The sequence below is a fragment of the Syzygium oleosum genome, unplaced genomic scaffold, assembly GCF_021117445.2.
Source record: "Syzygium oleosum isolate NSW1041296 unplaced genomic scaffold, Sole_v2.1 Sole_v2.09, whole genome shotgun sequence".
NCBI lineage: Eukaryota > Viridiplantae > Streptophyta > Magnoliopsida > Myrtales > Myrtaceae > Syzygium > Syzygium oleosum.
In genome coordinates, this window is record NW_026607493.1 from 1,897,397 (window position 1) to 1,913,727 (window position 16,331).

The window sequence follows — 16,331 nt, forward strand, 5'->3', positions numbered from 1 at the left end:
CTTGGATTCTAAATGATTTTATGAATTTAATAACGTGTATGAATCACTTTTCTCTTGTATAAAAGTTTCATTGATTAAATTTAACCCATATTTCTTCAAGGGGATTATCTTTTCCGACTTACCGGGAAGTCATAAGAAGGCAAAAGTTTCTTATATAACTTCTGCTTCAAACTCGATTTCCTTATAGCCTCACCTGCCTCGTTTATTATCATTCTTGGCAGCTCATAACAAGGAAGAAGAATGAGGTTGATGTGGAACAAACTCATCCATTTTGGGGCGAATAGATGAGAGCTTGTAGCTAAACCTTGATATAACCTTATTGCTAGCTGTTAGGAATGTCATTCACTATCTTGTGTAACCATATTTATTCCTTTTGTGGCTTAAATAAATTGTTCTATGTACTCTTTGTTTCTGAAAGTCTTCCATTACGTCACCTAATAATAAGATGCATCTTCATTATTGCGTCTTTAGTTAGATCTTTTGCTCTTTCAATTCACTAAGCAGAATTCTCGATTTTTGCTGTGGAAATAATCAAATTGATTTTGGGGCATTACCATGCCTGCCATTTATAGCTTCAGTCATACTGTCTGCAACAATTTCGTCTCCACTTAAGAGTCCTTATTGTTGCTGAATATAAGTTTTATAATATGCTTTGGAGTCTTTATCTTTTCCTAGATAGATCTTGGTTCATTGACTTCATTAATAGTTCGTATACTATCAAATGGATATCTGAAACACTAGTCCTTAGCCTCTTTAGAATTCGAAGATGAGGTCTATGATTTTGTCTTAGACAGATGATTCTGGATTTGTCCTATCTTGCTTTTGTGCGTATGTGCACTTATAGATGTGGATTCTTCTTGTGCAAATTATGGTTTGCTGGGCATGTGAATATTCATGCATTATATTTGTTTTTAGTCAATGTGGGCTCTGAAAGTGCAAAGGTAGGTCATTGTCTTCACTCAGCATGAAATTGATTATGTAGTCAACCAAATTTGCGACATCGCTACAAATTGAATTTCCGGAAACACGTTTGGCTTACTCAACCATTTGAGTTGGAGATGAGGTAAATATCTGCTGTGTTTCTTTGTTAATTTATAAGTGTCATCGCATCTCTAGTTTGCCCATACTGCTAATGTCTCTATTGAGAGCTATTGAGCTCCATAGTTGACTCACAAGAACTGGGATATTATGCCTAAATTGCTGCCAAACGTGTTTTACATAATTTGTTTTCTCTATGAGATTGAAATTGGAATTTTCAGCTTCAAATTGGTGAGGATGCTTATTTTTGGATAAGAAATAAGGTGAGGATGTTAGAAAGCAAATAATTATGTATTTGTTGTGCATTTGACTTGGCTTTGAGTCAGCTATGCTCTAACTTTTGTAGTCTTATTGACCTTTGACTTTGATATGGAATTCAGTGTAATGGCATAAAAAATGATTCACATGCCCAATCCAACATAGCCAGCTTATTTGCTGCTGCTGTCGCTGTCCTGTGGTTGGTCTTTCTGTACTCAAATTTGACAAGAAAAGGTTATAATCGAAGTTATCTTCCAAACATTATGTTCGCAAATGTTAATTTGGACTGCACTTGAAATTTGTGCGTGGTGAAGAATATCCAGAGAGGGCTAATATTAGATTGCACTTGAAATTGTTTGTGCTGAAGACTGTCCAATGCCTTCTCTTTCATTTACGACTGCGTCCTCCGGAACTCTCCTGCATGATTTTGCATCTCAACTTATTGCTTCAATAACGTGTCAGTTCATTACTTTTGGTCTTTCTTTTTGTTGCTTCAATAACGTGTCAGTTTATTACTTTTGGTCTATCTTTTGCTGTACATGTTTGATGTGTGACTAAGCCCAGAGGTCCAAAAACTCCGAACAGGAAGAGGGTCGAATAGCTTGGCACAAGTTATGCTTGGTTAGGGATCAATTAATCTACAACCATCATGTTGCCAAGTTTCCTTCTATGAGATTGTAGAGAATTCTATATGCTGTAACGTGAAAAATCTTATGCTGGATGATGAAGAAATGATAAGCCATAGGCTATCACACGGGTTTGAGAGAGAAAATTTTCTCTGTGAGGCCTGAGGAATTTCTTCCCAAGTTAGCCTTTTTACACTCACTCAAAATCTTAGAGAACTAGAGAGAGAAGTTCTGGATTGTATTTCATGTGATAATGAGAGGTACAAATGAGGGGATGAGACTCCTTTATACACAAATATAGGACTGACTGTAACTGTGGATCTCTTCTCGATCTAACGGTAGAGATCGCACGTCTTTATCTCCCAATCAAAGGCCACCTCTCTATTGGCCAATAAAATTACAAGAATGAGGTACAATTACAATAATACCTGACCCCAAGAGTATTCTAGAACAAATAAAAAAAAACCTAGGACTTAGTTTTCTTGAGATCTGTCTTGTCGTTCAAGAAACAATCATGGTCCATTGTTCATAAGACCTCGAGAATGATTCAATTTTCTGGGCCATGACACATGCGTGTTGGCTTTTTTTTTACTAGCTTAAGGTATTCATTCCTCTCTTGCCTTTTTCAGTTTGATACTTAAGCGATGCTCCTTTTATTCGTCGCTTGCAATGAAAAACTTGAAACTTAATTGAGATTTGGTTTTTGATTTACGAAGCAACGGCAGTTTCTGGTGGAGTTAAACCGTGGAGTGGCGGTTTTGATTTGACGCGTGTTCTTCCAGTAAGCAATCACTCTTATTTCTTGAGTTGAAATGGGAACAATGTAAAGAGAGCAGAGCTGGAAGACAGCAACTATGTCTTCTATTGTTCTTGCATAAGGGTATATTGCATCATATTTCATTACTTAAATACGGAGTAAGGTTAATTCAATTACGCTATTGAGTCTCTTTCTTCCCTTCGGTGGAGTCTGCTTGGGGTGCCCATCACCCAAATGTTGTCTAAGCTAATCTATCGCATTATTCACGTTCGAGAGACCGGCCGATATTTCGATTAAATGGAACTTTTATCTATTTATATCCATACCATCTACTTTTTAAATCCGTAAGGTACCCGTTAGCTAAAAAAGAAAAAGACTGTCCAAATTTCCACTCAAAAGGAAATATTACCTGTTAGTCTTATGGAATTGGGGGAGTGTGGTCTTTAACGGCCAAAGATTAAACCATATGAGGTGAGGACTACTATGCAGAGGAATTTGCTTGAAAGGTGAAGATGTACGGGGGACTCTGAAACAGAGTTTCAGGCTTATAATGTGATTCAGATGAATTTTTTTGGAAGTTTAACTGAGTTTTAACTCTGATGAAAGCTGCACTTGGCAATCAAACTTGCGGGCCATAAAGGGTTTCATCAGTTTATAGATGCCTTTCCAGTTCTTCTCTTCTTTGACATATTGCAGTGATAAGTATTGGGCAAGAAGAAAATCGCAAACCAGGGACAGTGTGCATCTGTCCATGCGTTTAGCTATCAGGTGTGGCGCCCCTTCACCGAGCTTGAAGAAGAAACCATTAACCATCTTTTCTGTCTTTTTGGTGTTTCTTTTGTGAGCAATTTTTCTCTTCTTTTAGCCACACAGACTGATAAAGGTGAAAGTCGTTGAACGCAATCAAAACTCATTATCTGGATCCATGTAAAAAGAGACTGATTGAAATTTATCGCTCATTGCATTAACACTTGAGATTTAATTAAATATTTTCAGCGAAAAAGGAACAATGCAAGTGTCATAACTTTTATACGGTTTTTCGTTTGAGTGCCATAAATTTTTTTTTAATAATTTAAGTGCTATTGCTTTTGTGCGATGCTCACTTGAGTGTTTTAATTTTATTTTTCAATCCCTCGAGTACCAAATAATTTCTTAATCAATCACTTGATTGCCATAGTTTATAAAAAAATGTTCACCGCAAGTTGGGGAAAATTGTTGAATCAGTCATAAAGCTAATTGTATGAATGTCAATTCGGTTATAAACATTTCAATTTTGCCAATTTAGTCCTAAACATTACGTGAAAATCCAATGCAGTCCTCATGGTCAATTTTCGTCGGAACGGCCAGTGATGACTATACTGCAACGTTGGCAAAGGTTTATGAATTAAATTTAGGAATGACTACCTCGGAATTTTGTGCAAAGGTTTATGTTGACACCTATTTTTTAATTGCCCAATTAAATTAATTACACAAAATTTAGGAATTAAATTTTTTAACTCCTAAAACAAAAATTTTTTATTTAATTTCTTTGCATATAGACATTAGGATCATTTGCATTAATAGGATCTATTTGAGCATACTCTCTTAATTAATTAAATAAATTTTAAAAAAATATATTAATCAAAATATTCTTATTATTTAAAAAAGGAAGAAGAAGAAGAAGGGAAAACGGGCCGAGCAAGGCCCAGCCCGGCCTCCATTTCCCCTCCATCTCTCCCTGGCCCGGCCTCCTTCCTTCTCTCCTCTTTCCCTTTCCTCCTTCCCCACGTTAGTTGCCTGAAGCGGTGGACACTCCACAGCTAAGGAAACGGCGGAACGCTCTGCACAGCCAAGCAAAGGAAACGTAGAGCAGAAGGAGAGCAGACGGAGCCGGTTGCTGGCCGCCATAAAAAGCCAAGAGAGACGTGGGGGTTCAGGGGGGAGGAACGAAAAAAAAAGAGGAGGGGGGAGCTCGGTTTGGAGGGGGAGACCGAGAGAGATCCAGAGAGAGAGATTGAGCGAGACAGAGGGCCAGAGAGTTTTTCCGGCGACCACCGCTCTCGTGCCGCGGCCGACAACTCACGGTCGTCACCCCTCCCCCGTCGCCAAGCCTCGGTAGGTTCCGGTCGCCGGTTTTCGTTTTCGATTGGTTCGGGGGTCTTTTTTTTTGGATCCCGGTTCGACAGCCTCAAGGCGGCCGGTCATGGCCCGACTCGTCTCGGGCTTGCATCCAAGCCGCCGTTGCCGAGCCGGGTAAGGACAGCTCGCGGCCGGCATCCCGTGTTCTGTCGGCCCCTGCTTGCTCTGTTTTCGGGCGTCTCGGACCAGAACTCGCGGCCGTTTGGCTCGCGCGAGCTCCAGCCGTTGTCCCTCTTGTGTTTTGTTCCCGTGATGTCCTATGTCGTAGGTCGAGAGTTCCGGCATAGGTTCGTGTCTCGGTTAGGTCGGAAAACCGTTGTTTTGTCGATGCGCGTTAGTTGTTCGATGAAATGCCTAAGCGAGATCTAGTTTTGTTTGGTCTTTTTTGGCCGAGATCGAGTCGTCCGTGCGTGTCGCGTTTGATGGTGGCGTCCCTGTGATGTTTAGCGTTCCGGGCGTCGGTCGTTTAGTCGTCAGCCACGACCTAGCCGCCGCCGTCGTTTTGTCCGGTTTTGACCATGGAAGGAACCCTCGGCTTGAGGTGGCGTCAAAGCTGGCCGGGGAATGGCGGCCCAGGTGGGGACCGGACCCTCGGCTTGAGGTGGCGCCAAGGCGACGCCGGAGTTGCTTGCCGCCAGGCCGAGACAGGCGGCGCGGACGTCTCCGCCAAAGTCCCGCGTCGGGCAGGGAAGGCAGAGCGTCGTCGGGTCTGTGAGGACGAGTCGGGCGGAGTCGGGTCGGTTAGGGAGTCTGACCCGGTTCCTTTTTGGGTATTTCGGGTTGGGCCAGAAAATAAAAAGTGGGCTGGGTTAGATTAGAAAATAGATTTAGGCCGGGCTTTTCTTTTTATTTGTTTTTTTGGGCTGACCGTGAGCCCAGTCCAGTCAAGGAACCGGACCGGTGGGCCCCGGGTCGATGTGGAGATCCGACCCGGATCCGTTTATATATTATTATAATATAATAATAATATTTTAATATAAAAATATTTTAAAAAATTAAAAATTTCGAAAATTTTAAAAAAAAATAGTAATTAGGCTTTGGAATTTCCTTTTCTTGCATGTTTTGGGTAATTAAATGCCATGCTTAATCCGATCAAAAATAAAAAAGCCATGCTTAAATCTGCGTCATTTGTTTCGCACATTTAGAATTACGTATTTAATTCGACTTTTCATATAGCCATTTAGAGACACGTTAGGTTTTTTTGAGCAATTCCGATGCATTGATTATAGTTTTCTTAGCCTGGTTAGGATCAAAACCCTAAGATTCGCAATCAATAGGAAGACTGCATCAACATATTTAAAGTGTTGTTTGAACAAGATTAGGTACCGAAAGGGTATTAGTTATCCAATTAGTGTAACCAAGTCTTCGAATTTATTTAATCTCTGATTCGTAGAAGTAAGGCAATTCTCCCATTGTTTTACTTAGGTGTCTAATCGACCCACCGTAAACTGATTAGTGGCAATTCCTAGATAAAAATCATTTACAGGTTAAAAATCTAAATCATAAGTCGCGATATGATATGGGCTTGGGAGAGCCCGAGTTAAATCTCAAACTTAGACTTAGCGCACGCCAGGCTAGCCCTACATTTCCTCGCAAAAAGGGCAGTCAGTTTAGAATTAAATTGCAAAATTTGAAAGTTTAGGATTAAATTGGCAAAAAATTATAACATTCAAGTGATCAATTAACAGTTATGGTACCAGATGGACGTTTTTTAGAAGTCGTAGTGATCGAGAAAACGATTTCGGTCTCAAGTGAGTCAAATGGAAAAGTTATGTCACTTGGGTCATCCTTATTCCTATATCATATATCGAAAGCCTTTATGTGGTGGTAGATGGTGATTTTGTTGTCCATGGAAAATGTACAAGAGTTTTGAAATGAAAGCTTGCTAATTGCCTCAATAATAACTTGAATTGAGAGCTATGCTCCTTGTTTTAGGAATGATGTCTAAGTGACATGTTGCAAGTAACATGCATTGTCTGAAGTAATTAAAACAATAGTTCGAACAAAAAAGATGAATAAATACAAAATGTCCTGTGTGAGTGTACCACGGTTGAAATCGTTGAAGAGAAATTATAAGTAGGCAAAAAAGTTTACCATTCCATAAATCATTCAACTACCAAAAGAACAGTGACAAACATGACTTGTGTAATAAAAAGGTTATGTAGCTACTAGCTTATTGTGTTGCTTGTAAAAGTTCATTATTTTAGTTTTTATTTTTGCTATACAAGCTATTAAAGTTGTTGATTACGCAAGTCACCTCTCTTGCCGTTGAAATAGATAGAGTTAAAAGTTTTAAAAATCAAAATTAATTGTGAAAACCATAATTTTATATGAGGTGATGTATTAGTTTCTAGAAGGTATCGTGTCCATATAATCCTTTACCAACGAATTGGAATGCAATAAATCTCAATCATTCAACAAATTCGGTTGTGATTTTTTTTACCTTTTAATCTAATGCTGAAGGCTTCGGACTTTATCCGGGCCCATTGTGTGTAACATGATGAGAAGGTTCCTTCGTCATAGAATTACATGTATGTAAATCTTCGAGTAGGGCCGGACTTAGTTTGGGTCCATCAGGTGTAACATGATGTGAATCCATGACTCATAATGAGGAGCTAGGGCAACGAAGACTGCAAAAGTAAGTCAAGAACCTTGATAATAGAAAAAAACGGAAATGATAGCTTAAAAGTTATAGCACGATAACTTCTTCCAATTGTTGGTCCTAAGCAAGACCTTAAAAGGCTTAAGGAGTTAATTGCAGGGAGAACTTGCTCTAGCAAGGGACTCCCTGCAAACTCCCGTATTTCCTCCCTATAGGGAAGCAAAACATCTACAAGGAACTTACGGGGCTTCCGGGTGGTGGAAGTAAACAGCACATCAACTTCGGTTGGCTCTGTTCCGGGTAGACTGGTATAGTAGCCACCCGTGCCTGGGCAGGATGGAAGGGGATCTGGAACAGGTTCCTACAAGGCAGCCACAAACGTGAATCAACCCACAAGTCTGTCCTTGTACTCCCGATTGATTCATGTTTGATTCAACAAATTAATTGTGAAAATTAATTGTGAAAACCATAATTTTATATGAGGTGATATATTAGTTTCTAGAAGGTATCGTGTCCATATAATCCTTTACCAACGAATTGAAATACAATAAATCTCAGTCATTCAGCAAATCCGGCCGTGATTTTTTTTACCTTTCAATCTAATGCTGAAGGCTTCGGACTTTATCCAGGCCCATTGTGTGTAACATGATGAGAAGGTTCCTTCGTCATAGAATTACATGTATGTAAATCTTCGAGTGGGGCCGGACTTAGTTTGGGTCCATCACGTGTAACATGATGTGAATCCATGACTCACAATGAGGAGCTAGACCCATGAAGACCGCAAAAGTAAGTCAAGAACCTTGATAGTATAAAAAAAGGAAACGATAGCTTAAAAGTTATAGCATGATAACTCCTTCCAATTGTTGGTCCTAAGCAAGACCTTGAAAGGCTTAAGGGGTTAATTGCAGGGAGAACTTGCTCCGGCAAGGGACTCCTTGCAAACTCTCTGATTCCCTCTCTGTAGGGAAGAAAAAAATCTACAGGGAACTTAGGGGGCTTCCGGGCGGTGAAAGTAAACACCACATCAACTTCGGTTGGCTCGGTTCCGGGTAGGCTGGTATAGTAGCCACCCGTGCCTGGGCAGGACCGAAGGGAATCTGGAAACAGGTTCTTGCAAGGCAGGCACAAACGTGAATCAACCCACAAGGCTATCCTTGTACTCCCAGTTGATTCACATTTGATTCAACAAATTAATTGTGAAAATTAATTATTAAAACCATAATTTTATATGAGGTGATATAGTAGTTTCTTGAAGGTATCGTGTCCATATAATCCTTTATCATCAAATTGGAATGCAATAAATCTCAATCATTCAACAAATCCGCTGTGATTTTTTTGACCTTTCAATCTAATGCTAAAGTCTTTAGACTTTATTTGGGCTCATCACGTGTAACATGATGAGAAGGTTCCTTCATCGTAGAATTACATGTATGTAAATCTTTGAGTGGGGCCAAACTTAATTTGGGTCTATCACGTATAACATGATGTGAATCCATGACTCACAATTAGGAGCTAGACCCATGAAGACCGCAAAAGTAAGTCAAGAACCTTGATAATAGAAAAAAAGGAAACGACAACTTAAAATAATTGAGGTCATTATAGCACGATAACTCCTTCTAATTGGCTTTGTGATTGTCACTACTTTAATTATTGGCTTCAATCAGATTATTAAATTGAATAGCTTTGAACCAAGAATAACATAATCAGACCATTTAAAGGGGTGGAATTCAAAAGGAGGTGAAAAAGTTAAAGGACCTCATCATCAAGGCCCTCCCCATGATCAAAACAAATTGATTGGAAAAAAAGAAAACTGGGGCAAAAGAATAGATAAAGCTGATGTTGATTTTGTTGTTTCACGTGCTCATACGTTCATGAGTACTTTAGGAGGTGAAGACTGGTTGACCAAAAACAGCGAGAAGACCCAAACTCGTGAGTCGCGCTACTTTCGGAATGTAAATCTCACAAAAAGAAGAAAAAGAGATTACTTTGGGAAGAGAGAGCTCCATTGAGCCAGAGGACGAGAGGCTTATGAAAGACCAGATTTTCTACCGTGCCGTGCCGTGTCGTGCCATGCCGTGCCGTGCCCTGCTTCTTGGCCCTGGCACCGAAAGTCCAACTTGGACAAGAGTTCCTACCGCATATCGTGCAAATCACTGCATACTTGAAGAATGAATTGCTGTTGTATTTCGGTAATTGATGAAATATTCAAGCATCTTCATTCCAGGTTCAATTTAAAAAATTTTGTCCACGTCAGCGCTGGCGGTGCCACGTAGAACTATCGGCGTCCACATCAGTGATTTCTAGCCTAAACTGGCCGGACTGACTGAATTGGTACCAATGCGAAAAAGTTTTGGACTAAATTGGTCCAATTGAAAAGTTTAGAACTGAATTAGTACCAATGCAATAGGTTTATGACTTTTTTTGTACTTTTCCCCTTACATAGGAAACTCTCGGTTATTTGTTTTTGATGGTCGCTTTAGCAATTCTTTAATCCTAATATATCTTATCTCGACATCTCTTGTCTTATGCATATTTTGATAAAAAGATCTATTATTGGTATATGCTTTCATATATTCTTATTCATAATTCTTTAATAGAATTATGAATATTTTGGTAATAAATGCTTTAACAAAGTTTTTTTTTATGTATAACTAGATTCTATCTCGAAAATACCTAGAGTTTTTATCTGTGAAGAAACTCGTTCACGACGAGGTTTTGAAAGAATTTAACAATATCCGGAACCCAAGATTAACCACATACCTTACATATTCAACTAATAACCAACATATATGTGAAGATTTACGGAACCTAATCTGTCGCCATGTTAATGTAGACTCTTCAAAGTCTTCCGGAGATAATGCCGGCCTTCTAAGCTGAATGCGGTGAAATCCGGATAAGAAGACCGATATACATGGTCATGAATTTAGTATGCAGAATCAACCACCCGTTAACTTCTTGGTCCCCGCGATGATAAGATCGTTTGCAGGAATTATTTGTCAGCTAGTAATAATGCATAGCACGAGTCTTTTCTCAACAGCATCATCATTTTCTGTACTCCAACCAACAATTCTACGGTAACACGAATTGATGGTAAAACGAGACGAGAGACAAAATACGAATTACCCAAAGAAAGACCTAACATGAAATGGCACGGTACGCATAATCCGCATGTTGACATGAATTGATAACATCGTAAGTTAATTATTTCATCGAAATATTGACGTCCAATGCCGATAGGAATTGACGCGAATTGCAACACTAATACAATTTTCAACTAACCGCATGTCGAAGAGTGAAAATTTTAATTTTAACATTTTGCCAACGCTTTTTCTCCTAAAGAAAAGATTTTCACGACGGAAACAAAAGATTACATAATACATAATGACCTCGATTGAGGCTCCATCTGATAATGATTTCCATCTATATATATGTCTCACCAATCTTGTTGTTGAGAACATGCGGACCTGGACAATCTCACGTCCTCAAAAGTCAAAACCCACCCTAAAATCATGGCTTCTTTCTTATTTCTGTGGAAGCCTTCTTCTTTAGGAGTCGTCTTCTTGCTCTACTCGCTCTTCTTCCTAAACAACATCACCGTCTTTGATTCCACTCCATTTCAGGGCGTAGGCGTTTCTGCTTCCACCACTTCTTTCGCTCCCAATGCGACTCACCATGAGGATGAAGCAGAGGCTCTCCTGAAATGGAAATCTAGTCTCGAAAACCACAGCGAGTCTCTCCTATCTTCATGGCATGGTCACAACTCTTGCCACTTCACTGGTGTCAGTTGCGACGACTACGGATTCGTCACCCATCTTAATCTTTCTAATCTTGGCCTGAGAGGAACCTTAACTGGCTTCGACTTCTCGCACTTCACCAATCTGGTTAGCCTTGACTTTTTCAACAATTCAATCTACGGTCCGATAACCTCGAGTATCGGTAACCTTTCCAAATTGAACCATCTTGATTTTTGTAAGAATAGACTCTCCGGAAACATTCCTCAATGTATAGGCTTGCTTAAGAGTCTTCGCCTCTTCTACCTTTGCGAAAATTATTTGAGTGGACATATTCCTCGGGAGATTGGATTGTTAGATTCTCTTTTGGAAGTTGATTTTGGTGCAAACGATCTCACAGGTCCTATCCCTACTTCACTAGGAAACCTAAGCAGCCTAAATTTTCTCTCTCTTTTTCGAAACCAATTTTCAGGGTCCATTCCTCCTTCTCTTGGAAAATTAGGCAACTTAACAGCGTTGATTGTAGCACGAAATGACCTTTCTGGTCCCATTCCAAGAGAGATAGGTAACCTAATAAGTTTGAAGTATCTTTACTTATGGGACAACAAACTTTCGGGATCCATACCTTCAGAAATCGGGAGGCTAACCGTTCTAATTGACTTAGATTTTTCTGAAAATAATTTGGTCGGGCATATCCCTTCATCTATTCAGAATTTGAGCAATCTGAATGTCTTGGACCTATTCACAAATCATCTTTCAGGTTTGATTCCTGAAGAGATAGGGAAACTAACTTCTCTTGTAGAATTAGTTTTGGGCTACAATATTTTGACTGGCTCAATCCCTGCATCAATTGGAACCATGGCCAATTTAACTTGGTTGGGCCTTAATGATAACAACTTTCTCGGTTCCTTGCCTCCTGAAATTAATAAGATCGTCCATTTGAGTTTTTTTGAAATCGCTGATAATGCCCTCGAAGGGCAACTGCCGGAAAATATATGCCTCGGGGGATCATTGCAAAACTTCGCTGTCGCAAATAATCATTTCACGGGTCATATCCCTAAGAGCTTGAGGAATTGCACTTCATTAGTTAGAGCGAGGCTCGAAGGAAACAAACTTACTGGGAATATAACGGAAGCTTTTGGAATATATCCGCAGCTGAATTTTATAGACTTGAGCCACAATTATTTGCATGGCGAACTTTCATGGAAGTGGGAGCATTGCCGCAATTTGACAAGCTTAAGGATATCAAACAACAACATTTCCAGTGAGATACCCCCGATATTTGGAAGGATGGCACAGTTACAGGTACTTGACCTTTCTTCAAATAATTTAAGCGGAAAGATTCCGAGGGAATTGGGAAGCTTGCAACTACTGCTAGATCTTATCCTCCACAACAATGGAATCACAGGTGATATTCCCAGTGAAATTGGATTTTTTTCTCGACTGGAACATCTCAACCTAGCGTCAAACAATTTGAGCGGAGCCATTCCACCGCAGCTCAGCCTATGCACCAACTTGCTGAGCTTGAACTTGAGCCAAAATAAAATCGAAAGAAGCATTCCTCCTGAGATAGGCAACGCACGATTCCTAAGCGTTCTTGATTTGAGTCAGAATCTATTGACTGGAAGAATACCACCAGATCTAGGAAAACTGAGAGTCCTAGAAACTTTCAACATCTCCCACAATGACCTCTCTGGTACCATCCCACACAGTTTTGCTGACTTATTGGCATTAACTTCTGTTGATGTGTCCTACAATGAATTGGAAGGTCCTCTCCCAAATGTCAAAGCTTTTAAGGAGGCTCCATTTGAAGCAGTTCAGCATAACAAAGGGCTGTGTGGGAACGTGAGTGGATTACAAAAATGCAATATTTCTAACATGAGCAAGAAACACAATCGACACAGCGGAGCTAGAATTTTAATTATCCTTGTTCTCTCGTTCTTGGGATTCCTTGTTCTCTCTTCCTCCTTGATCTTTCTCGCAATTGTTAATCGCTGTCAAAGAAAGGTTATCGAGAGAGAGAGGAATGCACAAACAGAGATGAATGATTTAGATTTCTTGCAGATTCTGAGTTTTGATGGCAAAATTTTCTACGAACGAATCGTGGAGGCCACGGAAGGATTTGACTCCAAATACTATTTGGGAGAAGGAGCCTATGGCGTTGTTTACAGAGCTGATCTACCATCAGGTCGAACTGTTGCAGTCAAGAAAATTCCATCGTCCCAGGAAGATGTGATCGTCGACATCATTCCTTTTGAAAGGGAAATTGAAGCCTTAAGAAATATTCGCCACCGCAACATCGTGAAGCTTTACGGGTTCTGCTCTCATGCACGACATTGTTTTCTGGTGTACGAGTACGTCGAAAGAGGGAGCCTGAGAACAATTCTGCATGATGATGAAAGAGCAACAGAGTTTGGCTGGGACAAAAGGATAAACATGGTTCGAGCAGTTGCGGATGCATTGTCGTATATGCATTACGACTGTTTTCCTCCATTGATCCATCGAGATTTGACCAGCAACAACATCTTGTTGGATGCTGATTATGAGGCTCGTGTCTCAGACTTTGGCATGGCAAGATTATTGAGGCCAGATTCGACCAACTGGACTGCTATTGCTGGCACCGTCGGATACATTGCTCCAGGTGATGTTCTTTGCAAAAGCATATTAATTTACTGTCCCAACTCATGTTGTCATTGGAAATTCCTTAATTATTTGAAAGCAAATTTCCGAATCTTTAATTATAGATGACAAGATTATCAATGGACTTTGAATTCTTCAATTGCAGAGCTAGCTTATTCCAACATTCCAACCGAAAAATGTGATGTATATAGCTTTGGAGTTGTGGTACTAGAGACAATCATGGGAAAGCATCCGGGAGATTATGTCTCGTCAGTATTTTCATCCACTCAATCCAAGTTGCAAACACCATTGAAGGATGTGTTGGACCAACGGCTCTCGCCTCCAATGAACCGGGATGCGCAACACATAATGTCTGTCGCAGCACTAGCACTCGCATGCTTGCAGACCAATCCTCAACTTCGACTGACCATGACACAAGTCTCGCGAGAGCTTCAAGTTCAAGCACCACCGGTTTTGCCGTTCTTTGGAGTCACCTTAGAACAACTCCGTCATCTCGATGGCCGGAACTTTTAGACCACATTCAGGAGGTTGTTAAGTTGTTGATCGAGTAACTGTCGTGTGTTCGCCTTTTCGAGCTTCCGTGTTTGGTAGTAAAATGTCGATTAGTATTAAAATTTTGAAGATGCATAGTCTAAATGTTTTCTTTTTGTTAGAGGAGAAGGACAATAAACTTTCTTCCTTCGGTGTAAGCAAGCATCTATTCATAGTAAAATAACTTGCTTCTTATTAGCCAAATAATTTGGACTTGTTTGAAATATCATGTTCCGTATCACATCACAAGGTCGTGCATGCGCAATTATTCTGGGATACTTCACAGCTTTGAGATCGCTATGTTCGGTGAACTTGATTGATGACCGACGGTTCTTGGCTTTTGAGCAGCCAAAACCGGGGTTGGAAGTTTGGAACGTCCGGAATCGACATCATTCCTTGCAGAGCGAGTTCGGCACGGGGCAAGTAGCGGGTCATATTCAACGGTCAATAATAACTAACTGGCACATCAATTAATAGATGGAATTTGTTTGCCCAAATGTGTGAAGCTAGTATTCCTCAAAGAATGATGATGATTGAGGAATCCGAAAGTCAAGAAGAGAACAAGAGATAATTTACTTGATGAACGGGACGTGATATTTAATTGCCAGCGTCCACGTCAGCGATTTCCGGCCAAAATTGGCCAAATTGACTTAATTGATAAGAAGTGAAAATGTTTAGAACTCAATTGGCAAAATTTAAAGGTTTAGGACTGAATTGGCAAAAATACAATAGGTCTAAGACTTTTTGGACAATTTTCCCATCAATTTTATGTGTCGGGCCAAGCACGCCATGGGAAATCCCGTGCATGGGCTGGCACGCCCATGACCCCAACGGGCCGTGCTAGCCCCCGTGTTAGGCTCAAGCACGTTATGCCCAGGGTGGTTTTTAATTTCTTTGTTTCTTTTTTATATTTTTTGAAACTAATTTAAAATTCAATTAAAAGATGGAAAAAATTAAGGAAATTTCAGTAGAATAAATTATTCCTACTTCATGATTATTTTTTATAGCGAGTTCCAAGTTGGGATGATCGGACAAAAATGGAATACATAACATAGTACGTAAGACTCGCACCTAAACGAATACATCTCATTATAAAATCAAATAACACCATACAGGTTGCCATTGTCAAAATACAAATACGTAAGAAGCAAACTCATATCATTACATTCTCATAAAAAAAATTACAACCTAATAATTAAAAACACATTTTTATCATCACGGGAACACAAACAAATGCACCTACATAACTTTCAAATTAAGAAAAATAAGTAAGGTGCAAATCTCAAGGGATCATTCCGAGAGAGGCAACGGAGCTACCCTTGGGCTCGACAATTTCAGCGAGACATTTGTCCCGGTGGCTTTTCAAGTGGCATGTTCCACCACTATATATCAAAAGATAATTTCCCGGCACATATCGTGCAGATGGCCTTCTCCTCACCATTTGGGGAAGCCCAGTCCACGGTGTCCAACATCTTCCAAACATTCGACCCTCGCCAAAGAAAGTTTTTTGGGAGTTGGCAAGCCATCTGGGAAATGGGTTGGGCGCTGCAGCTGATTTAGGTCGATCACGAATTCCAAGCTCGGAAATATCCTTTACAGAGATATCGCCATTTTCTAAAGAAGTAAGGAGAAGAGATCGATCGCGAAAATAAGAGGAGGAGGAGGGGTTGAATTTCTTAAGAAGTTGATCCTTTTTCATTAATTTTTTTTTCTCGTTAATCCAAAAATCAATATGTGACAGCATACTTCCGTTGAAGAGTGTTTTGGTAAATGATGCTTTTCCGTGTCAAGTCAAACTTGGAAATAACAAAGAGAAGGAAAGGGCGGGGTTTTCCGCCGTGCCCGTGCCCGTTCCCGTGCCGTGCTTCCTGGTCCTGGCACCGAAAGTCCAACTTGGACAAGAGTTCCTACCGCATTATCGTGCAAATTACTGCATACTTGAAGAAAGAATTACTGTTGTATTTCGGTAATTAATGAAATATTCAAGAGTCTTCATTCCAGGTTGCATGTGTATTAGTACTGTATAACAT

General features: G+C 40.1%; 1 protein-coding gene across 2 annotated transcripts; it reads left to right on the plus strand.

Moving 5' to 3' along the window:
• The first annotated feature begins 10,894 nt into the window (after positions 1-10,894).
• LOC115661703 (MDIS1-interacting receptor like kinase 2-like) lies at positions 10,895-14,493 on the plus strand. 2 transcript variants are annotated; one of them, XM_056314350.1, is made up of 3 exons: positions 10,895-11,335; positions 12,286-13,771; positions 13,916-14,485. In XM_056314350.1, exons 2-3 carry the CDS (start codon positions 12,421-12,423, stop codon positions 14,281-14,283), a joined length of 1,719 nt encoding a protein of 572 aa, XP_056170325.1. In that variant the 5' UTR covers positions 10,895-11,335; positions 12,286-12,420; the 3' UTR covers positions 14,284-14,485. The 2 variants fall into 2 exon arrangements, with proteins under 2 accessions (XP_056170325.1, XP_056170324.1); XM_056314349.1 differs by lacking the exon at positions 10,895-11,335 and having other exon boundaries at positions 11,445-13,771; positions 13,916-14,493.
• Positions 14,494-16,331: the final 1,838 nt, after the last annotated feature.